The following is a 17967-nucleotide window of genomic DNA, read 5'->3' on the forward strand; positions in this document are numbered from 1 at the left end:
AATTTGTTGATTAAATTTGTATGTATGTAAGAGTCTTCACTTTTAGATAACAAAAGCCACATTATTATATACCATGAATACTTAGGTAAAGCTTAAAGTTTAAGAATATGCATTGGCATTACAAATATAATACATAAAATTCATTTCCACTTAGAAAGCAATTGACTAGAAACCATATGTATTAAAATATTATGGCCAAAAGACTTACTCCCACTCAAGTTTTAATCCAATTCCGAAAACTTAAGTGTGAAGTTTTAAAAACTTAAATATTCACTCATCATGTAACTTCAGTTAAATTTTTTTGTTAATTATAAGGGTAAAATCGTTATTTTACTATTAACCTTAAAATAAATAAAATTACATCTCATTTACCCTCGTTTAGTTTAAAAAACTAACAAGTTTTCTTTACTTAAAAGTTTGAAAATTTACATTTTTCTCTTGTTAGGGTTTCATTTTTTCATTTGAGCTTTTTGACAATTAATCTTTTATGCATCTCCCTCTCTGATGGTTTTTTGATATAGAAACTATCTAAAATCTAGTCAAAACGATCAAACAATATCACATAAATCTATGCAATATTACACAAATGTGTATAGTTCAACCATGTGTGCGTTAGCATAGTAAATTATAGATTACTGGACTACTCCAAAAGTTTACAATTCAATTTGATAAGGATGCATTTGAATCAAATTATGCCTAAAAATGAATCAATAAGCTCGATTAGACTTTAAAAGGGATAGTTCTAGATTAAGTTCGGTTCACTCAAGATTAAAATAGTAATGTTAAAAAAGAAAAAAAATTATCAATAAGATAAAATACAACGATATTAATTAGACATCAATCTTAAGCTCCCGTCTTGCTTGCTCCCTTCTATTTCCCTAGCAGAGACTTGGAGTGTCTTTGGTGGGTTCCAGGAATCTTACCAAATGACAATTCGTTTATTTATTATTGTATATATTCATACTCACCCAGCACCACGACATATTATATCATCTAATTATATTTTTGTTTATTGTTTGTGCTTATCCTAAGGCACAGATTAGCCATTTGTTTGACCTCACAAGTACAGGATAATCATACTATTAAAATAAGTTTATATCTGCAATTTTTTTTAAACTATTACCCATTTTGTATCAATGTAATAAAATCACGTATAATTATAATTAATATTAATAATAATATATTATTATATAATTACATAATTTTAAATTAAAATTTAAATATTATTTAATTATATTATAACAATTATTATTAATATTTATTATTAATATGAAATAATTTTACGTATAATTGATAGTTAAAATGAAAAAACTCTTTCAAAATAGAAAATATCAATTACTTATACATGTAGAACTTCGGCCTAAAGCCCAATATTGTTTTATGGGCCTTAGGCCCAAACTAAAAGGAGCACATCGGGACCTTTTTAAGGAACAAGCCCGAGAGAACAATAAAGAAAATCGAGGGAAAAGAGTGAAGAAAGGTGAGAGAAGGGAGACAGCGAGTTGATCAGTGAAGATCTGTACCAGTGAGTATGGCGATGTTCTATTGCTTTTTGTTTTTTTTCAAGAATTTGTCACAATTTATTGCATCAAGCTGTGTATTTGCTTGGAGTTTTTATGGTTCGTGTTATTTTATTGGGTGATTAACATCTGGGATGTCAGAAACGTTGTTATTTGAATGATAGGAAATGGATTTTCAAAGGGCATGTATTGTGTTTGATGTTTTCTTTTTCTACACTTGTTTAAGAGGGCAAGAAGAAGGTTAAAAAAGAGAGCTTTTCTTGCGTTTCTCGGATTTTATAGTATGAATTTTTTTTAGTTTACAACTGGGAATTAGTTTCTTCTTGTGAGATTTTCAAATTTTGAGTAGTTGAGTAGTCTTGAAGTTGCATTTGGTGTTCTCCATACCAAATTTTTTGTTATGAATTTTGGGTTTTTTTTTTTTTTTGTGTACTTCAATATTGTAATGGGAAATTCATGTGAGAGATGAAATTTTTAAGGGGAATGAAGAAGTTTTTATTACAATGTAGTTGGAATAAGAGTGTGAAGACAGGGCAATCCTGCATATGTTGAACATGTTATGAGTTTTACTTATTTGGGAGCAGAGAACTTTTGATGAATTTTTATAATTTTTGTGTTAAGAGTTTCACTTCTACCCAACATGTATCGCGATCCTAATTACATCTCTATAAAACGTGTTCATTTACAGAGGTGTTAGAATCTGAAAATGGGTTTTGAAGAAGCAGTGATGGTGCGAAATTCTACTGCTTGTGCCATGGAGTGGAGCATTGAGCTTGAGAAGGCCCTGCGCTCAAAAAATCCTGGTGAGAATTAGAGTATTCCTATATAACTGTATGTTTATTTTGTGTGGGATTTTAATTTGAATACTTTTGGACTCTGATACTGATGTGCAATCAGGTAGATGTATTGAGGCAATATATCAAATTGGACAAAGACTGGAGCAGTGGAGTGGAGAACCAGAAAGTACAATGGTAGTTTACAACATGTTTGGTCTGGTACCAGGAGAGGACAGGCTGTTTGCAAATACTATCTTTTTACGCCTTGCTGATTCATTTCAGTTGGGAAATGAACGTACTAGGGTCACCATTGTCAGGATTTTCTTGTCACTGCTCAAGCACTGCAGAAACAAGAAGAAAAATAAACAAATGAATGGGGTTTTATCCAAGTCTAGGGTACAAAACCACTTAGAACTGTTGAAAAGAGTTAAGAGTGTTTTTGACTCTGGGGATGCAGAGTCGAGAGCATTGGCTTTAGTCTTATTTGGTTGTTGGGCTGATTTTGCAAAAGACAGTGCACAGATACGATACTTGGTACTTTCCAGCTTGGTATCTTCTAATGTCTTGGAGGTCAGTGAAATATTCTTTCTACTGTTAAAATGCTTCTATTTTCTTTTTTTAAAATTATTTTTATCATCATAAATATTCTCTTTATATGAAAATTTTTAAAATAAAATCTAGAATTTCTAACTTATTGATAGTTGGCAATTTTTTTTCTATCAAAATTACTTGCTATGCATATTGTGTATTTATATGTAAAAATATATGCATTTGCATTTAGTTCCACTACGTTGTGGGCTTTTGCAGATTGTATTGTTGTGTTCATGTCATTAACCATATTATCGTTCTGGGAGCAATGGAAAGTTGTCTGAATGAGGTTAAAATGTTGTATTTGACATGACTAATGTTAGAGAAGAGACACTTGTTAAATTTATCATCATATAGTTATATAGATGGCAATTGGTTTCTGCCACCCAACCAACCGTTAAGCGGAACAGAAAAAATTATTCTCCCATCCTTTTGTTAGCCTACGCATGTTGCCTTGTTTTTTTTAATGATTTTAAATGAGTATTTTTGCAGAAATATCTGCGAACTTAGATTCTATTCTACAGGTAAGAGCATCATTGTTTGCTGCAGGTTGCTTTTCTGAGCTAGCAGATGACTTCTCATCTGTTGTGTTAGAGATGCTGGTTAATATGGTGACTTCTTCTGAAAAAGAGTCAGTTGTGAGGCTAGCTGCTGTGCGTGCTTTTGCAAAAATGGGGTGCACATTCTCTAATGCAAATAGAGCTTTCAAGGTTTCTTGACTCTCTCTGAATCCATTTAACCCTCAGATAAAATTGCATATGCAAATTTCCCTGTAAAAGAATATTCTTGTCATAGTTATAGGTGAAAAAGGGGACATGGTAGTAATACATGCATGGGATGTTATGAACCGATATGGAAGCTCTAAAATTTTTCTTCTATGTTAGAAGTTGAGAACTGCATACATGTAATCTTGAATGTACATCAATGTAGAATTTATTTTTCACATCATTATAGATTTTAACTTTAATCTTATATTAGTTCATATGAAGAGTAATAACTGTTTTCCATTTTCAGATGTTTTGAACTTTTATATTTTGACTTATCTTTGATTATACAAAATTATGCTTTTCTTAATCATAATACCCAAAAGTAGTGAGAATATTGCTTGGCCTTGGCTAGGCTTTGGAAGAATACCAGAGCAAGTAATAGAAGTGTTGCAAAATTGCTACAAGTGTTTGGGTTTTTCTTCTTTAAAACCAATAATATAGGTAAGCGTTCATTTAAAGGGATGCTTCTTTAGAGCATGTTGAGTAAATTGATGAATATCTTATGAAAAATTTTCTATTTAAGAGCGAACCAGTAATGTGTACTATTGGTCTTGTAGAAGAGTCATATGATGACAAACTATAGAATATGTGGAAACTTATCATACTCCATAAATATTTTTAATAAACTTCTATTTGCATTGGTAGAATCATTCATAATTTATGTGGTTCCATGATTGGTCATGGTTGCTAATCTCTATGTCTAATATCAACTAATCATCAGCTTCACACAGGCAGGTCTAAAGCTGGTTGTCAACTGTCCTGAAGAGGATATTTTGGTTGCAATGTTGGCTTCACTCTCAAAACTATCTTACAAGTCTACTGTTCTTATTTCTGAACAGGTATCTATTTATTCATCTGCGTGTGTTCTAGTCAGGGGGCTACTGTTTGGGTTCGTGCCTATCTTATTCTCAACATATCCAAAAGGCTTATTTTATTTGTCCTAGATTCCATATGTCAGTCCTTGATTAGAGCAAAAAGCTGTAGACTAAGTCCATTTTGCTTGGATGGATTAAAATTTGTATCCCCCCTTCTCTCTCTGCCCCATATGTTTCCTTAAATCTCTGTTTTGATCCTTCAGAGTTTTAACTTTGTTATTGGTGACAAGTTGGGCAGAAATTTTGCTGTCTTTTTGTCCTTTTAAAGTACAAATTGAGAACGTTTTGTTAACTTTGCTATATGGATGCAGGTGGATTTTCTTTTATTGCTTCTTAATAGTGAAAGATCTCTCCGTACTCAAGCAACTGCCTTAAGATGTCTCCATTTTATTTTTTCGAAGGGAAAATGTCAATCTCTCATCTGTGCAAGTGTGATTAAACCATTACTTATCATTACAGATAATCCTGAACTTCCATCAACCATGCAATGTGAAGCTCTACAAATTCTACATAAGGTCAGCCCTGAACTCATGTGGTTAGCTTTGTTTTTGTATTGTTAGAATTGTGGCCTACTAATTCATCTGAGGGAATTTGCAGATCTTTTTGTGTACATCATCCAATCTGGCATCCATTGACATGAATGAATTTGCTGAGCTATTAAGAATTGTTAATAATGCATCCCAATCTACAAACTTGTCAAGGAGCCTCCATGCCATCCATATCCTGGTAGATGTGGTAATTAGGTTTCAGAGAATAACAGAAATGGATACCTTACCTCTACCTTCTCAGGTTATATCATTAATTATGAATCAAATCACCTTGCTGGTGAAGCCATTGTCAGATCTGTGCCAGTTTAATTCTACAGTATTTCAAGACATCCAAAACCTTCTCAGTCTTCTTTATCTTATTGTTGGAGAACATCCAGACATCAGTGTCTTTGTTCTGGATAAAATTTATTCATTTATTGAGCATCTTGTGAATAGTTATAACAACGTTATGTCTGGTAAGCAAGCAGATTTAGCAGTTAATGATATTATGGAGTTCAATAGGGAAAGTCATGAAGCCGTCACTTCAAAGCTTGTGTGTATTGTGAGCAGATTTGTGGTCTCCTGCCTAGAGAGTCTGAATGAAACTGGTGCCTTCCATAACCAAGTCTTTGATAAAGTAAAGCTTCTGGTTGAGTGTGTACGTCAGTGCAATTTATTTAATTGCTATACACACACAATCTACTCTATATTGTTTCATTCTCAAATCATCTGGGTTTGCATGGTTAATAGGAATGAAGGAGGTGGTGGAGTTGAAGGAAACTCACATATCTTTGGTCAAAATTACTTTATTGAGCATGAACTCTGTACCCTTGAGTTTGCAAAGAGGCTGTTAGCGAAGGGGGATTACTGGCCTGCTTACAAAACTGGAATATATGCAGCATGTCGAGGAGTGTGGTTCACAGCCACATTTATATTTGGGCAATTAGTTATGAAAGTTCAATCTGATACCTATGGTTGCTGGTTAAAATCATTATCTCAGTTGGCCCACTGTGAAATGATAAACCAGCGGCTTCTCTTAGCAAAGAAAGGTTCTCTCTCTTTTGATTGTCCAGAGATGAAAGAATTTCATCTCATGCTTTCCAAGGATTATTTGTGTGAAACTGGAAAGGATACCACTGGAAATATCTGTGAGCTTAATTTTAGTCAAGCACTTGAGATAGCTTACAAGAGTTGTGGCTCTGCAGGAAGAACATTAGAAGGCACTTGCACATCTGGTAAATCATTTTGTTTTCAGATATGGTTTTTCACTCTAAGAGCTAAGCTTCTTGAAGTGCTTGTGGAAATATTTGGAATTTTGAGCTCTTTCCCATCAGAACAGGACAACATTACTACTTACTCACAAGCTGGGGAAAGTTTGATGGTTGAGAGACTCAAATCATTGCAACAAATTACTCAAAAATCTTATAAGTTTAAGAGGCTATCACAGGAGTTCGATCTAATTGCCACATCTTTCATTGGAATGGACAGAAAGAGTTCAAAGTTCCTCCAAGCACTTGCTCTAGGTTGTTCAGCATTGGCCTTTAGCACTGGATTTGCTCTTTACTCTCATTTACTTCCTACCTATGGGAATCTAATGACTTGTGATCTCAAAGGCACACAGAACTTTTCACAGGCAATGCTAATACAAAATTTACTTGGGAGATTGTGGAATCTAGACCGAGAGACCTGTGCGAAACTCTGCATGCTTTTAGAGGCCAGTGAACAGTCCAGGAATTGTTTTCACTTGCAATCAAGAAATCAAAGACTAACTGATAGTAGTGAAGTTAAAGGTATTGTTGACATCTGTAGTTATGCTGTTTCTGGCATTGCTTGCCTGCAAAATGAGGCAAACAATGTGCATAATGAGGAGAATCTATCGAAAGTTGCTGAGGATGGCATCCATCTTCTGTCAAACATTATTTTGAAATGGATGTGCATCCCTTTCCGAGCTCCCAAGTACCTATTCAAAATAAGGTATGTCAATCTTACAATTCGTTTTACAGATGTTTTTCATGGCAGAGAATTAGTTGAACAGACTTCTTCAAAATGAGGTCAATCACTTCGTAAATCTACTAGTAGATAACAGTTAATTTAAGTAAAGATAAATCACTATTTTTTCAAAATTTTTGGAAGAAGTTGAAAATGTTTAGACTTGATATTCATTGTGGATTTTAGATTGCTTGCATTATGATCTTGTTTTTCTTTCATTAAAATTCAGGCCATGCTTTGGTTCAGAGCTCTTTGTCTCCAGTGCTGGCACGAGTAACCTCGGTGGAATATTCATCTCAACAGGCTTCCACCTATCACTAAATCTTTGTCTCCAATTGAAAAATGTGCCACCAGACCTCCCAGTTCGGCTGACTAAGTTCTACTGCATCCTATGCTGCAGTCAGAATCCTGTTTCAGATAGAAAAAACAATAGACAAATGCCTCAGAGTTCTCAACCTTGGGAAAAGGACAACATGGTAGAAATGAATGAAAAGCTGTTCCAGTACGTGACAGAGTGCACTCAAAAGATCAATCACAGTAAGCGTGCTGGGGATACCGATATTGATAATAATGCTAGGACTGTAAATACATTTGTGCAGATTGAACCAAATGACAGAGGACAAGGGTTCTCAAATTGCTTGCTTGATGTTTCACAATTTCCAGTAGGTACTTACAGGATCAAATGGCATAGCTGTTGTATTGACAGCCAAGGTTCTTACTGGAGCCTTCTCCCCTTGAATGCTGAACCTCTCTTCACTATAAAGTGAGATTTTGTTTCTGACCTTCTATGTATATATATATATATTCTGTGGACTTCTTAAGGTTTATGCGAATCAGGGATTGACACCAGGTTGTTAGCTCTAATTTTGTATGTTGTTAAACTGAAGTTGGAACTTTAAGTTGGTTGAATTGCAACTTCTGGCAATGTTGCCATGAAATTTTGTTCCATCTGAATTTAATAAGATTTTCATCTTCTTGACAACTTTCATCTTTCTTGGTCACTTTTCTTTTCTGGTAATTCTTCATTGTCATTTGTAGTAACTTTTTTTCTTTAATGCGTTTTTACATATTCTTGATGATCTCATCACTTGAATTGGATTTTTTGGATTTGAGTCAAGTTTGAATCAGCTCCTACTTAGACTCGATTCAATTTGAATTCACTGCAATACATCCCTGTCATCTAAGCCTGATAAACTCCTAATGTGACACAGGGCACTTTTGAGCAATGAGTTTAATTGAGCTTCAAGTAAGCCCACTGAGCTGGAAAGGGGTTCATCTAAGCCATAAAGCCTAATGTCACCTAGCTGAGCCCAAAAGAGGCTTATCCAACCCAAAGTGAGCCCAATTGAGCCTCAATAACCCAATTAGCTCATCAGCTGAGCCTTAATAGGCCCCAACTAGGCTATTCTTCTCAGTCATATGAGCCCAACATGGGTTTTTCCTATCTATATTATCATCCAACTCTCTCCTATAAAATTGTGTTCAATAAAATTATGCATACATATTTTTAATTATATAAATTAATATATACAAAATTTATCATGATATAATTATATAATTTTAAATTAAAAATAAAATAACATCTAGACAAATGATGATATATCTTATATGTACCTATTTTTTTACTAAAAAATATGTATATATAGATTTACTCATTTATATAGTATTTCATATATAAATAAGTGAGTATTAATATGTATAAATAAATTGTCATTATATAATTAAGTGATTTTAAATTAAAAAAAGTAAATAGTTTATTTACTCGACCACACAATAAGGCTAAATTGCTTACAAAATTAAAAATTATTTTGATGATTTCTTGCACAAATTCAATGATTTTATAATAGAAACATCTTGATGTGAATAGTGGTGGTGTTGTAAACCACAAGCAAAGAAGTAATCTTTTTGCACTTTAAATAAATATTTCTTGAAAATGAAGCAACAAATCATATAAAATTATTAATTTTAGCCAACAAACAGCATCATTGAATCCACAAAAAAACATTCCGTGCCTTCTCATTTCTGTTTCTCCAAATCTATTATTCTTTCTTACTCAACCACATGTGATATTTATCTTTTTTTATTTTTATTTTTATTTTTATTATTATATTAAGAAATATTATTATATATATATTCTTTAAGTGTAAACAATTTCGGACCAGGACTTGCATTGGTTGGCCATATCGGGACTTGGCGGCCATTTCTAATGTGAGTCTTGACATAATTGAATTTATGTCATATTATTAATTTATCTGACTAATTGGATTCGGAAAATACTTGAACCAAGTCTTTGGTTGTGTTAAGGTCTGGTTTTATTAGATATGACAATGGAGAGGGGTGGGGCAAGAGGGGGACGATTATTCCCGTCTCATTCTTGTTATGGGAATTATAAGAAATTCTTGTTCTTTATTTAATACGAATAATTCTCTCAATTTTTTTTTCATCCTTGTTTTTAAGTGCTCTATTTTGTTTTTTTCCTTATCTATTTTTTTGCTTATATTGAAAAATCATCTCTTTGTAGAAGATGAGATGAAGCAAGACAAACGAACTCTATTTTTAGAGTCAAAGTTGTCATCTCCAGGTTGAATTATTAAAACACTGATTAGGAATATGGTAACCTAATTTACATCATGCTTCTGATTAGAAAGATAAAATTAGTTGAATAGGTAGTGATTGGCATCAAAATATGGATCCCAACTGAGTGAGAATGGTGACAAAGGAAGCATTGTGTTGGATGCAGCTTGGCTCCATCCAAATTTGGAATCTGCTAATCCTATCTCGTGAATTCTTGTCTGTCCTACTCCTACTGTATCTAACAAAGTGAAAAAAAAAAAAAAAAACAATCAGGCAACTGCTAAATTCTGATTTTGCGGTTGAATTTGATTTGAGAATTGTAAATTGTATTGTGCAATTAAGTGTATGCTGTTCAAAAATTATGAATAGAGTGCAAATTTAAAATGGTTCGGCTTATTACTTAGAAATCTATATTCACTATTATGTTATTGGTATTTAAATAGAAATTTGGTAGAGTGATAATATTTTCTTATTTTTATTGAACAAAGAAGAGAGGATTATAATGAGAATTATAACATAATTATATAGTTAAACACAATTAATCCCTAGTATAATGAATTTAGATAATTGACTTAATTTCAGTTCTATCAGAAGTGATCTCAGAATAGTAGGTCTTGATTGCTATCTACCTTTAGTCAAAGAAAAATTAAAACGTAATATCATCATTGTAGGAGATAGATTTGACACGTTAAAGAGATTGTAAGAATAATTGAATTTACCTGGTTTTTAGATAAAAGAGCTTCTACATAAATGTTAAATTGACTTGGATGTAGATAACATAACTAGGTGTATTGTACCACTCGCGTAGAGTTAGTAATGGAGAAAAAGGTGGAAGGGTGGGAGGTATTAATTGTGCTGAAGACGTAAGACAATTGAATGGTAAGTTAAGTTTTGATAGAAGTAATTTGTGTTTAGAAATGAGTTTAATTAAAATAATAAAAAGAGTCATTTGTGTTGAGGAGAAGTTATTAAATATAATAAAGAGTTTTTAAGGGTAAAGTTGATTTTTAAAGTCCAATTTTTTTTTTTAGTGAATGATATTCATAATATATTTAAATATATCATTTTCTTGTATAAGTATAAAAGTAATAATTCATCAGTAAATTAATTCATTATAAAGAAAAATATAAATATATATTGAAATAAAATCGATTTTGATAGACGTAATCTTATTTTTAGTGAATCAAAATAGATATAATATGATTTTTAGTTTCTTTTTTACAATTGATTCCTTAAACCAGGAAAACTATTGGTAAGGTTTTGTAATTGAACCCTGCACACAGTGTCAAAGCTGGAAGATTTTCTTATGAAGTTTTTGGTTTTGGCAAGAAAATCAAAGTTTTTTGTTGAAAATCAAAGTTTTTTGTTTGTTTCCTTGTAAAAGTTGTTAACTGCTTACCTTGCCCGTCAGGAAATTAAGAAAATTAATTTTCAACCAGTAAAAGCTTTCATCATAGGCAGCCAGTCCCCATGTCATGTCATCTATAAAAACACCCAAAATTATTCTAGTGTCAAGCGTATGAGCATTTATATATCTACCCAAAACTCTTTATCTATCATTTGCACACGAAATCTTAGTTCACCCATTCTCTTTCTATGCCCTTTTCTCTCTGGTAAAATTTTCCAGGTTGTATAAATTTATCTCCAATGTTGCCCATCTGTTGAAAGTAGGCCCTGGAAGTGAAAAACTCCGGCCTCGGAAACTCTCGAAAGTAGGCCTGGAAATCCGAAACTATGGCTAAACCAGGTATCTTGCTTCTTTCCATAGTAATGGCTTTCGCCTGCTTGGATTTCAGAGTTCAGGTTTCTGCTGAGGATACTGAAGATATTCCTGTTCATGGTGCCCGGTTTCATGAACAAATGCTCCGAATGCAGGAGTTTAAAAACTCGCTCATTCACGGCGAATTCGCATCCTCCATTTCTCCTGCTCCTGCCTCTAGCTTTGTTCCTCCATCTCAGGTTTGAATATTGTAACATAACTTAGCTTGTGCCTGGTCAAGTGTGTGCCTTGACAATAATGTCCATTTTTTATGATGCCCAGGAAAAACCAGGTCCAAGAGTGTATCGTGTGACATCATATGGTGCTGACCCTTCTGGGAAATCAGACAGCACAGAGGCAATCCTGAAGGCAATATCAGACGCTTGCAATGGAACCAGTCAAGGGACTTTGATACAGGGAATTAGTAATCTTGGAGGAGCTCAGATTTTTCTTGAGGGTGGAAATTATTTAATCAGCAAGCCTCTACGGTTGCCGGCCGCTGGTGTAGGGAATTTCATGGTAGGCCCTCTACCATTGGAACTTTTTCAATTTTGTACTTAACTTCATCTAAGTCATGCCTTCCTATAAATTAGACGGTAAATTACGTAGTTGTTGTACAAAGGGAACGGTATAAAAAGAAATTTGAAAGGGACCGATATCGCTCTAATAAATAATACCATGTAGACAGGTCAACAATATGTTATTTCCAGGCTGTTTTTAAGAGTCCACATAGAACCTAAATGTTAAAGATGTTAAATATTAGACTTAGATATGACATTAAAAAGTATGAACTTCTGATACGAGATTTATATGATTTTAAAACTATCTAATCCTAATTTAAAAAGTATGAACTTCTGATACGAGATTTATATGATTTTGAAACTATCTAATCCTAATAACCAATTTTTCGGTTGTGGCTTTCCCGAGATTTGTCAACAAAATCTGCCAGATTGTATAAGGTGGTGCCCATCAACTAATCCCAATTATAGAAGTTGGATATATTGGCCAAGTTTTTCTTTAAAGTTTCCAGGTACTTACAGATAGAAGTGTTTCATGTGAATGAAATGATTCCAATATTGTTCCCCTTAAGCTTTTTAATTAAAAGCCTTGTTGCTTTGCATGAAATGGCAGCCTTTTGCTGATCCTTGAAGACTTGTGTCACAATTTGAAAAAAAAAAAAAAGCCCTTTCAAAGAAAAGAATCAGAATTATGTAGAGTTTTTAAAGTTTTTCCCTGGCTTGACAACCCATTTGGGACGAAGCCTAACCACAAAGCCAGTAAACCTTGGATGGGTCAAAAACATAAATTTTATACATTTTTTGTTGGTAATGTCACAGATTCATGGAGGAACAATAACAGCCTCAGACAATTTTCCTACAGATGGATATCTAATTGATTTATCAGCAGCAACTTCATCATCTTCAGCCAATAAACAAGAAATCAATCAAACTTCAACTGTTTCTCAGGTGCTTGCTTCAGGATCCTCTTACAACTTTGAATACGTAACCCTCAGAGACCTTATGCTAGATTCCAGCTTCAGGGGTGGAGGCATTCTGGTCGTAAATTCTCTCAGGACTGGCATTGACAATTGCTACATTGTCCATTTCAAAACCAATGGCATTCTGGTCCAAAGTGGCCATGAAACTTACATCCGAAACTCATTTCTTGGCCAGCACATCACTGCCGGTGGTGATCCTGACGAACGGAACTTCTCGGGCACGGCAATTAACCTGATGGGGAATGATAACGCCGTCACTGATGTTGTAATTTTCTCAGCTGCTGTAGGCATTATGGTTTCAGGTCCAGCCAACACATTTTCTGGGGTCCATTGCTACAATAAGGCCACAGGTTTTGGTGGCACTGGCATTTATTTAAAGCTTCCAGGATTGACACAAACCAGAATAATTAATTGCTACATGGATTACACTGGCATTGTTGCTGAGGACCCTGTCCAGCTTGATATTTCTAGCAGTTTCTTCCTAGGGGATGCATTCATTCTTCTAAAATCAATCAATGGCATCGTGAACGGGGTCAATATAGTCGATAACATGTTTTCTGGCAGCGATAATGGGGTTGGAATAGTTCAACTAGATCAGTCCAATGGAGCCTTCAGTAAAATTGATCAAGTTGTGGTGGATAGGAACAATGTTAAGGGGATGAATTTGAAAGCAACAGTTGGAAGAGGCTCAATGCAGGGGAATGGAACCAATTGGACAGTTGATTTTAGTTCAGTTTTGCTATTTCCTAATCTTATAAGCAATGTTCAGTATTCTTTAATGACAAGTGACAGTTCCTTCCCTGACCATGTTCTCCGGAATGTGTCGGCGAATAAGGTCGTGATCGAGTCCAATAAGGCGATTCCTGGCAACGTTTTCGTTACGGTGAATCAAGGAGGAACAAATTGAAGCTTAGCTCAATTGATTTGGTCATGGAGATCTTGCCTCATAACTGTGAATAGAGTTCAACATGTATACGCATTTCCTCATGGACCATATCAATATAAATCCCAAATAATAAAATTCAGCTTTTATTTGTTTGAAGCTCACATTTTTCTGCAGATGCGATATGCATAATCAAGCGTCCAGATATATATATCCTACATTTGCAGGAGATCAAAAACTTTATAACAAAAATTTATTCATAAATGGAGCTTCGTTGAAATTTTGTCTTTTAATATTTTTAATAATTTGCTAATCCTTATAAATTTTTATTGGAAAGAGTTTTAAGTTGAAATTAAGGTAAGTACTGTAGGGTGAATTTGAGTCAAATCAAACCCAAATAATGATTGACTCAAGCTCGAGCTTAAATTAAATTTAAAAAAATCTAATTTAAGTTTAAAATAATAATAAGTTGTCGAATAAGCTATCAAAGAGAAAGAATGAGGGTTGTCCGAGACAATAAAAAAAGGGGATTGTCAGAAAAAGTCAAAAAAGATGAAGCCACCCCCATTGTCAATAAAAAGTTGTGAAAAATCAATTGAGAAAATGGATCTACCAACATACTTTACAACGACTCGACAAAATCAAGCCTTGACTGGAAATCAAGTTGGGCTACCTCAGCAGCCTACGTTTTAACTCATTTAAATTAAACACTAAATCAAATCCAAATCGAATCTAACCTCTTTAATGTTGAAGATGAAAGTCTCATATCTAATAAAATCAATATAAATAAGTGATATATAAGTGTAATAGATTAAACCTTAAAACAATTCAATTGGTTTTGTATAATATAAGTTTCGATCTTTACACTAATAAGTCTAATATATTTGGATAATATGTTCTTTAAGAATTGTTGAAGTGTGAAATAATTAGTTTATTTGTCACAAAAAGGCGCGGCAGTTGAAACTATTTGTTAAATTGAAATTTCTTCCATGGAAATATGCAGGTCAAAAGTTGAAAATACTCTCATTCCTGAAGCTGATGCTTGATGCAGGACTCTTTAAACCTGTAAAGACAGCAGTAATTTGCCGATATAAACATTAATTTATTTTTTCAGGTAGAATCCGTATATTGGTTGAAAATTGATAATGAAAGTTGAACTACTATTTGCTATTTTATGAGTGTTTGTTGGGCATTTGATGGTGGGTGAGCCTACTCTTGTTGAAGAATTTAATTATTCATGTGCAGGTTGAAACAAAGAAAGTGATTGCTCTTGGTACGTTACCAATGTGACGTTTTTATGTGGTTGATTACTAATGTGATGATGCCCAACTATGGTTGATTTAATCCAAGCTCAAATTCGAGCTTGGTATAGTTGATTTTGAATTGATTCTTTTAGACTTAAATTGATTTCGAGTTACATTTGTTAATGTTCAACTTTGATTAAATCTAGCCCTATACCCAAGCAGGGGTGCATCCGTTCCAAACTAGTTTGGATCAAATCTATGACTCAAACTAATTGATTTCGAGTTAGAACTCTAATTTAATAGCTCGACCTGAAATTAACTTATTTCTTTATTCATTAATATTATTCATTTCGTTAACGATATTGTTTATTTTGTCATCAACCCATTGATAATACTATACACCAGTTCTAACAAGTTTAAATTTAAACTCAAATTGAGCATTATGACTTCAATCCGTGTTCAAGTCAATCCTAAGTTTGACTCAGTTTGGATCGAATCAACCTCCATATTTAAAAAGGAAAATGTTCTAAGTTAGGGCTGATTAAGCCCAAAACTTCACTACAAAAGCCTATTTGCATATGGGCCAAATCTTACTGTTTAAAATAGTCCATGCTACTTTTTCTTTCCTTGTTAAGTTACAGGATTACAGCAGACAATAAAGCGAAGCCCAGTTTTTATAGGAAAGAATATCTATGAATTATTCAATTTTTTCTAATGTTTTTATTTATTCGGTTTTATTTCAAAATAAAAATAAAAATTCTCCCTCAAAAACATGACCTAACATTTTATAATGTGTACTAAAATTAAACAAATTCATATTAGAATTTGAAGAAGAGTATACGGTCCTCAAAGTTAATATATAAAAAAAACGAAAAAAATTAATTCATGTTCAAGTATTATAGGATGAATATTGTTTTAAAAATCAATTCAAACTAATAAGTTAAATCGGTTTGATTGGAACTCAATGGTCAGTGCAGTCCAAGGCAAATGTTTAAACTTATATTTGCCATTAGACTAGACCAATCTCGCAGTTGAACAAGACAAATTATGTTAAGACAATCTAACAAAATTATCATATTAATGTCAACATATTGTTTGGTAAACTTTTTCAATTGCGTGGGCTCAAATCGAGTCCCAACAATTATAAGCAATATGCACCATACAAGTCTAACAATTGCAAGGGTTATGCATCATAGGAATTCATATGAGAAGAAAATGACACCACATGCTCTCATATAATAATTTTGTTGGTTCCCGTCATTTGTAGTTGTCCAAAACCTTGTTACGGCTCTATCTTCAAGTTCTAATTAAACTAGTCAACATATAAATCAATCTCTTCACCAAATTGATACCCTATTCAGGTTTGTGAACAGAGGGTGTGAAAGGAATTTTACTAGTCTTTAACTTTAGGATAGAAAAGTAGTGTCAATTATCCATAAGATTTATCAATTGCGCTTACATTCATCCGTGTCGGAAGTCGGTGGTATAAATTTCCAATTTAGTCAATCTAATCCTAAATTAATTATAAGAAAATTTAAAAGATTTTGACCAATTTATACCTCCGACACAAACAATTGGTTCCTGTACAAAATTTCAGCATCACTAATCAAAATGGTGGTCCATCCATTTATACTTTTCTGTAGAAAAATAAATCCCCTAATTTGTCCTTAACGGTAAATATTATTATTTTAAAATCGGCACTAAACGGGTCAAATTGTCGAAAAAACCAGTCATTTTATCAAAACATGTGAATATATTTCTTACATCTTGTAACTCTAAAATTAATTTAAAAAAAAAAACTATATTACAGTCATAAACGAAAGTATTATTAACTAAACTACATAAATTTTGATTTAGGATTTTTTTGATAACGAAGAATTTTATCCGAACCAGATTGTTACATTGGGTTAGAATTAATCATATCAGAAGTCAGTAATTTCATTTAAATATACTCTCAAATAAAGTTTGATTTCGGATTTCCTTACAATTAATAATCAAAATAAAGAGGATTATGAATTAACTACAAAAATTTCAACTACCCTCGTTATTAATACAATAAATGCATAATATTGAGTTGCTAATCTTTCTTGTAAAGTGTAAACAAGGTTGCATGTGTCGTTGATAATAAAGATGGCAATAAAGGCAAAAGAAAGAAAGTTAAGGATCCCACTTCCCTTAACCATAAGCACTTTCTACCGACTTCTGCTTTGCTTTCCAGTTAAGCCTCAGTAACCTACAAGAATCACTTTCATTTCCTCCGAGCTTCCACTTTGCTTTTTAATATTTTCTACGCTCTCCATCATCATAATTTTCTTGTCATTTCCCATGTCTACTTTTGTACAAATTCTCACTTATAAATTGGATATTGAAGAGTGACACACATGGTGCTCACGGGCCCATAAGCTTCGAAGTGATTTGGGTTTAACCTATGAAGAATCAATTCAGGATTTTTATCAAGAATAAGAATCATAGTAAGGTTTCATTTTGGAATCCAAATCTTTGTATGTAAATATATTATTCTCTTACAATTTACTGTAATGACAGAGGCATACCGGGCCCATAAGCTTTATTTTTTTTGAAGTAAAAGCCTTACAAAAAATGGTTTGAATGGAATATATTCAGAAAAAAATTCCAATAAAGTTTATAAAGTTATACGAAAATGTTTTCTATATTTAAGACGTTTTAATTATGCCTATAAAAAGTTGGGAGCAGAAACTCTAATTTTAGACTCTTAGAACTAGAGGTGGATTTAATCATAACTAACTTTGGGGTTAGTTCAAAATTGTAATTATAATACTTAATTTAAGCTCGAATTCAAATTTGTTTGAATTGATGCATAATGTCATTAAAGGGTCATCGATAGATGAATGATATTATCAAAGAGAGATCAACCAAATGAATAATTAAGCTGATCTCGAACTAAATTGTCAAACTGAAACTTCAGTTTGAAACTGATTCGAATAAGTT

At 33.0% G+C, this 17967-nt stretch overlaps 2 protein-coding genes across 4 annotated transcripts; both read left to right on the forward strand.

The window, feature by feature from the left end:
• Positions 1–1449: 1449 nt before the first annotated feature.
• LOC123219259 lies at positions 1450–8024 on the forward strand. Of its 3 annotated transcripts, XM_044641102.1 has the most exons (8): positions 1450–1525; positions 2209–2323; positions 2418–2866; positions 3409–3594; positions 4383–4490; positions 4838–5041; positions 5124–7027; positions 7272–8024. In XM_044641102.1, exons 2-8 carry the CDS (start codon positions 2227–2229, stop codon positions 7807–7809), a joined length of 3486 nt encoding a protein of 1161 aa, XP_044497037.1. In that variant the 5' UTR covers positions 1450–1525; positions 2209–2226; the 3' UTR covers positions 7810–8024. The 3 variants fall into 3 exon arrangements, with proteins under 3 accessions (XP_044497037.1, XP_044497038.1, XP_044497039.1); XM_044641103.1 differs by lacking the exon at positions 1450–1525 and having other exon boundaries at positions 2422–2866; XM_044641104.1 differs by lacking the exons at positions 1450–1525; positions 2209–2323 and having other exon boundaries at positions 2730–2866; positions 3434–3594.
• Positions 8025–11002: 2978 nt separating this feature from the next.
• Positions 11003–13915, forward strand: LOC123218044 (polygalacturonase QRT3). Its single transcript, XM_044639242.1, has 3 exons — positions 11003–11575; positions 11658–11894; positions 12713–13915. The coding sequence occupies exons 1-3, from the start codon at positions 11351–11353 to the stop codon at positions 13778–13780; spliced, it is 1530 nt and encodes a 509-aa protein (XP_044495177.1). The 5' UTR covers positions 11003–11350; the 3' UTR covers positions 13781–13915.
• Positions 13916–17967: the final 4052 nt, after the last annotated feature.

Source organism: Mangifera indica, chromosome 6, assembly GCF_011075055.1.
Source record: "Mangifera indica cultivar Alphonso chromosome 6, CATAS_Mindica_2.1, whole genome shotgun sequence".
Lineage (NCBI taxonomy): Eukaryota > Viridiplantae > Streptophyta > Magnoliopsida > Sapindales > Anacardiaceae > Mangifera > Mangifera indica.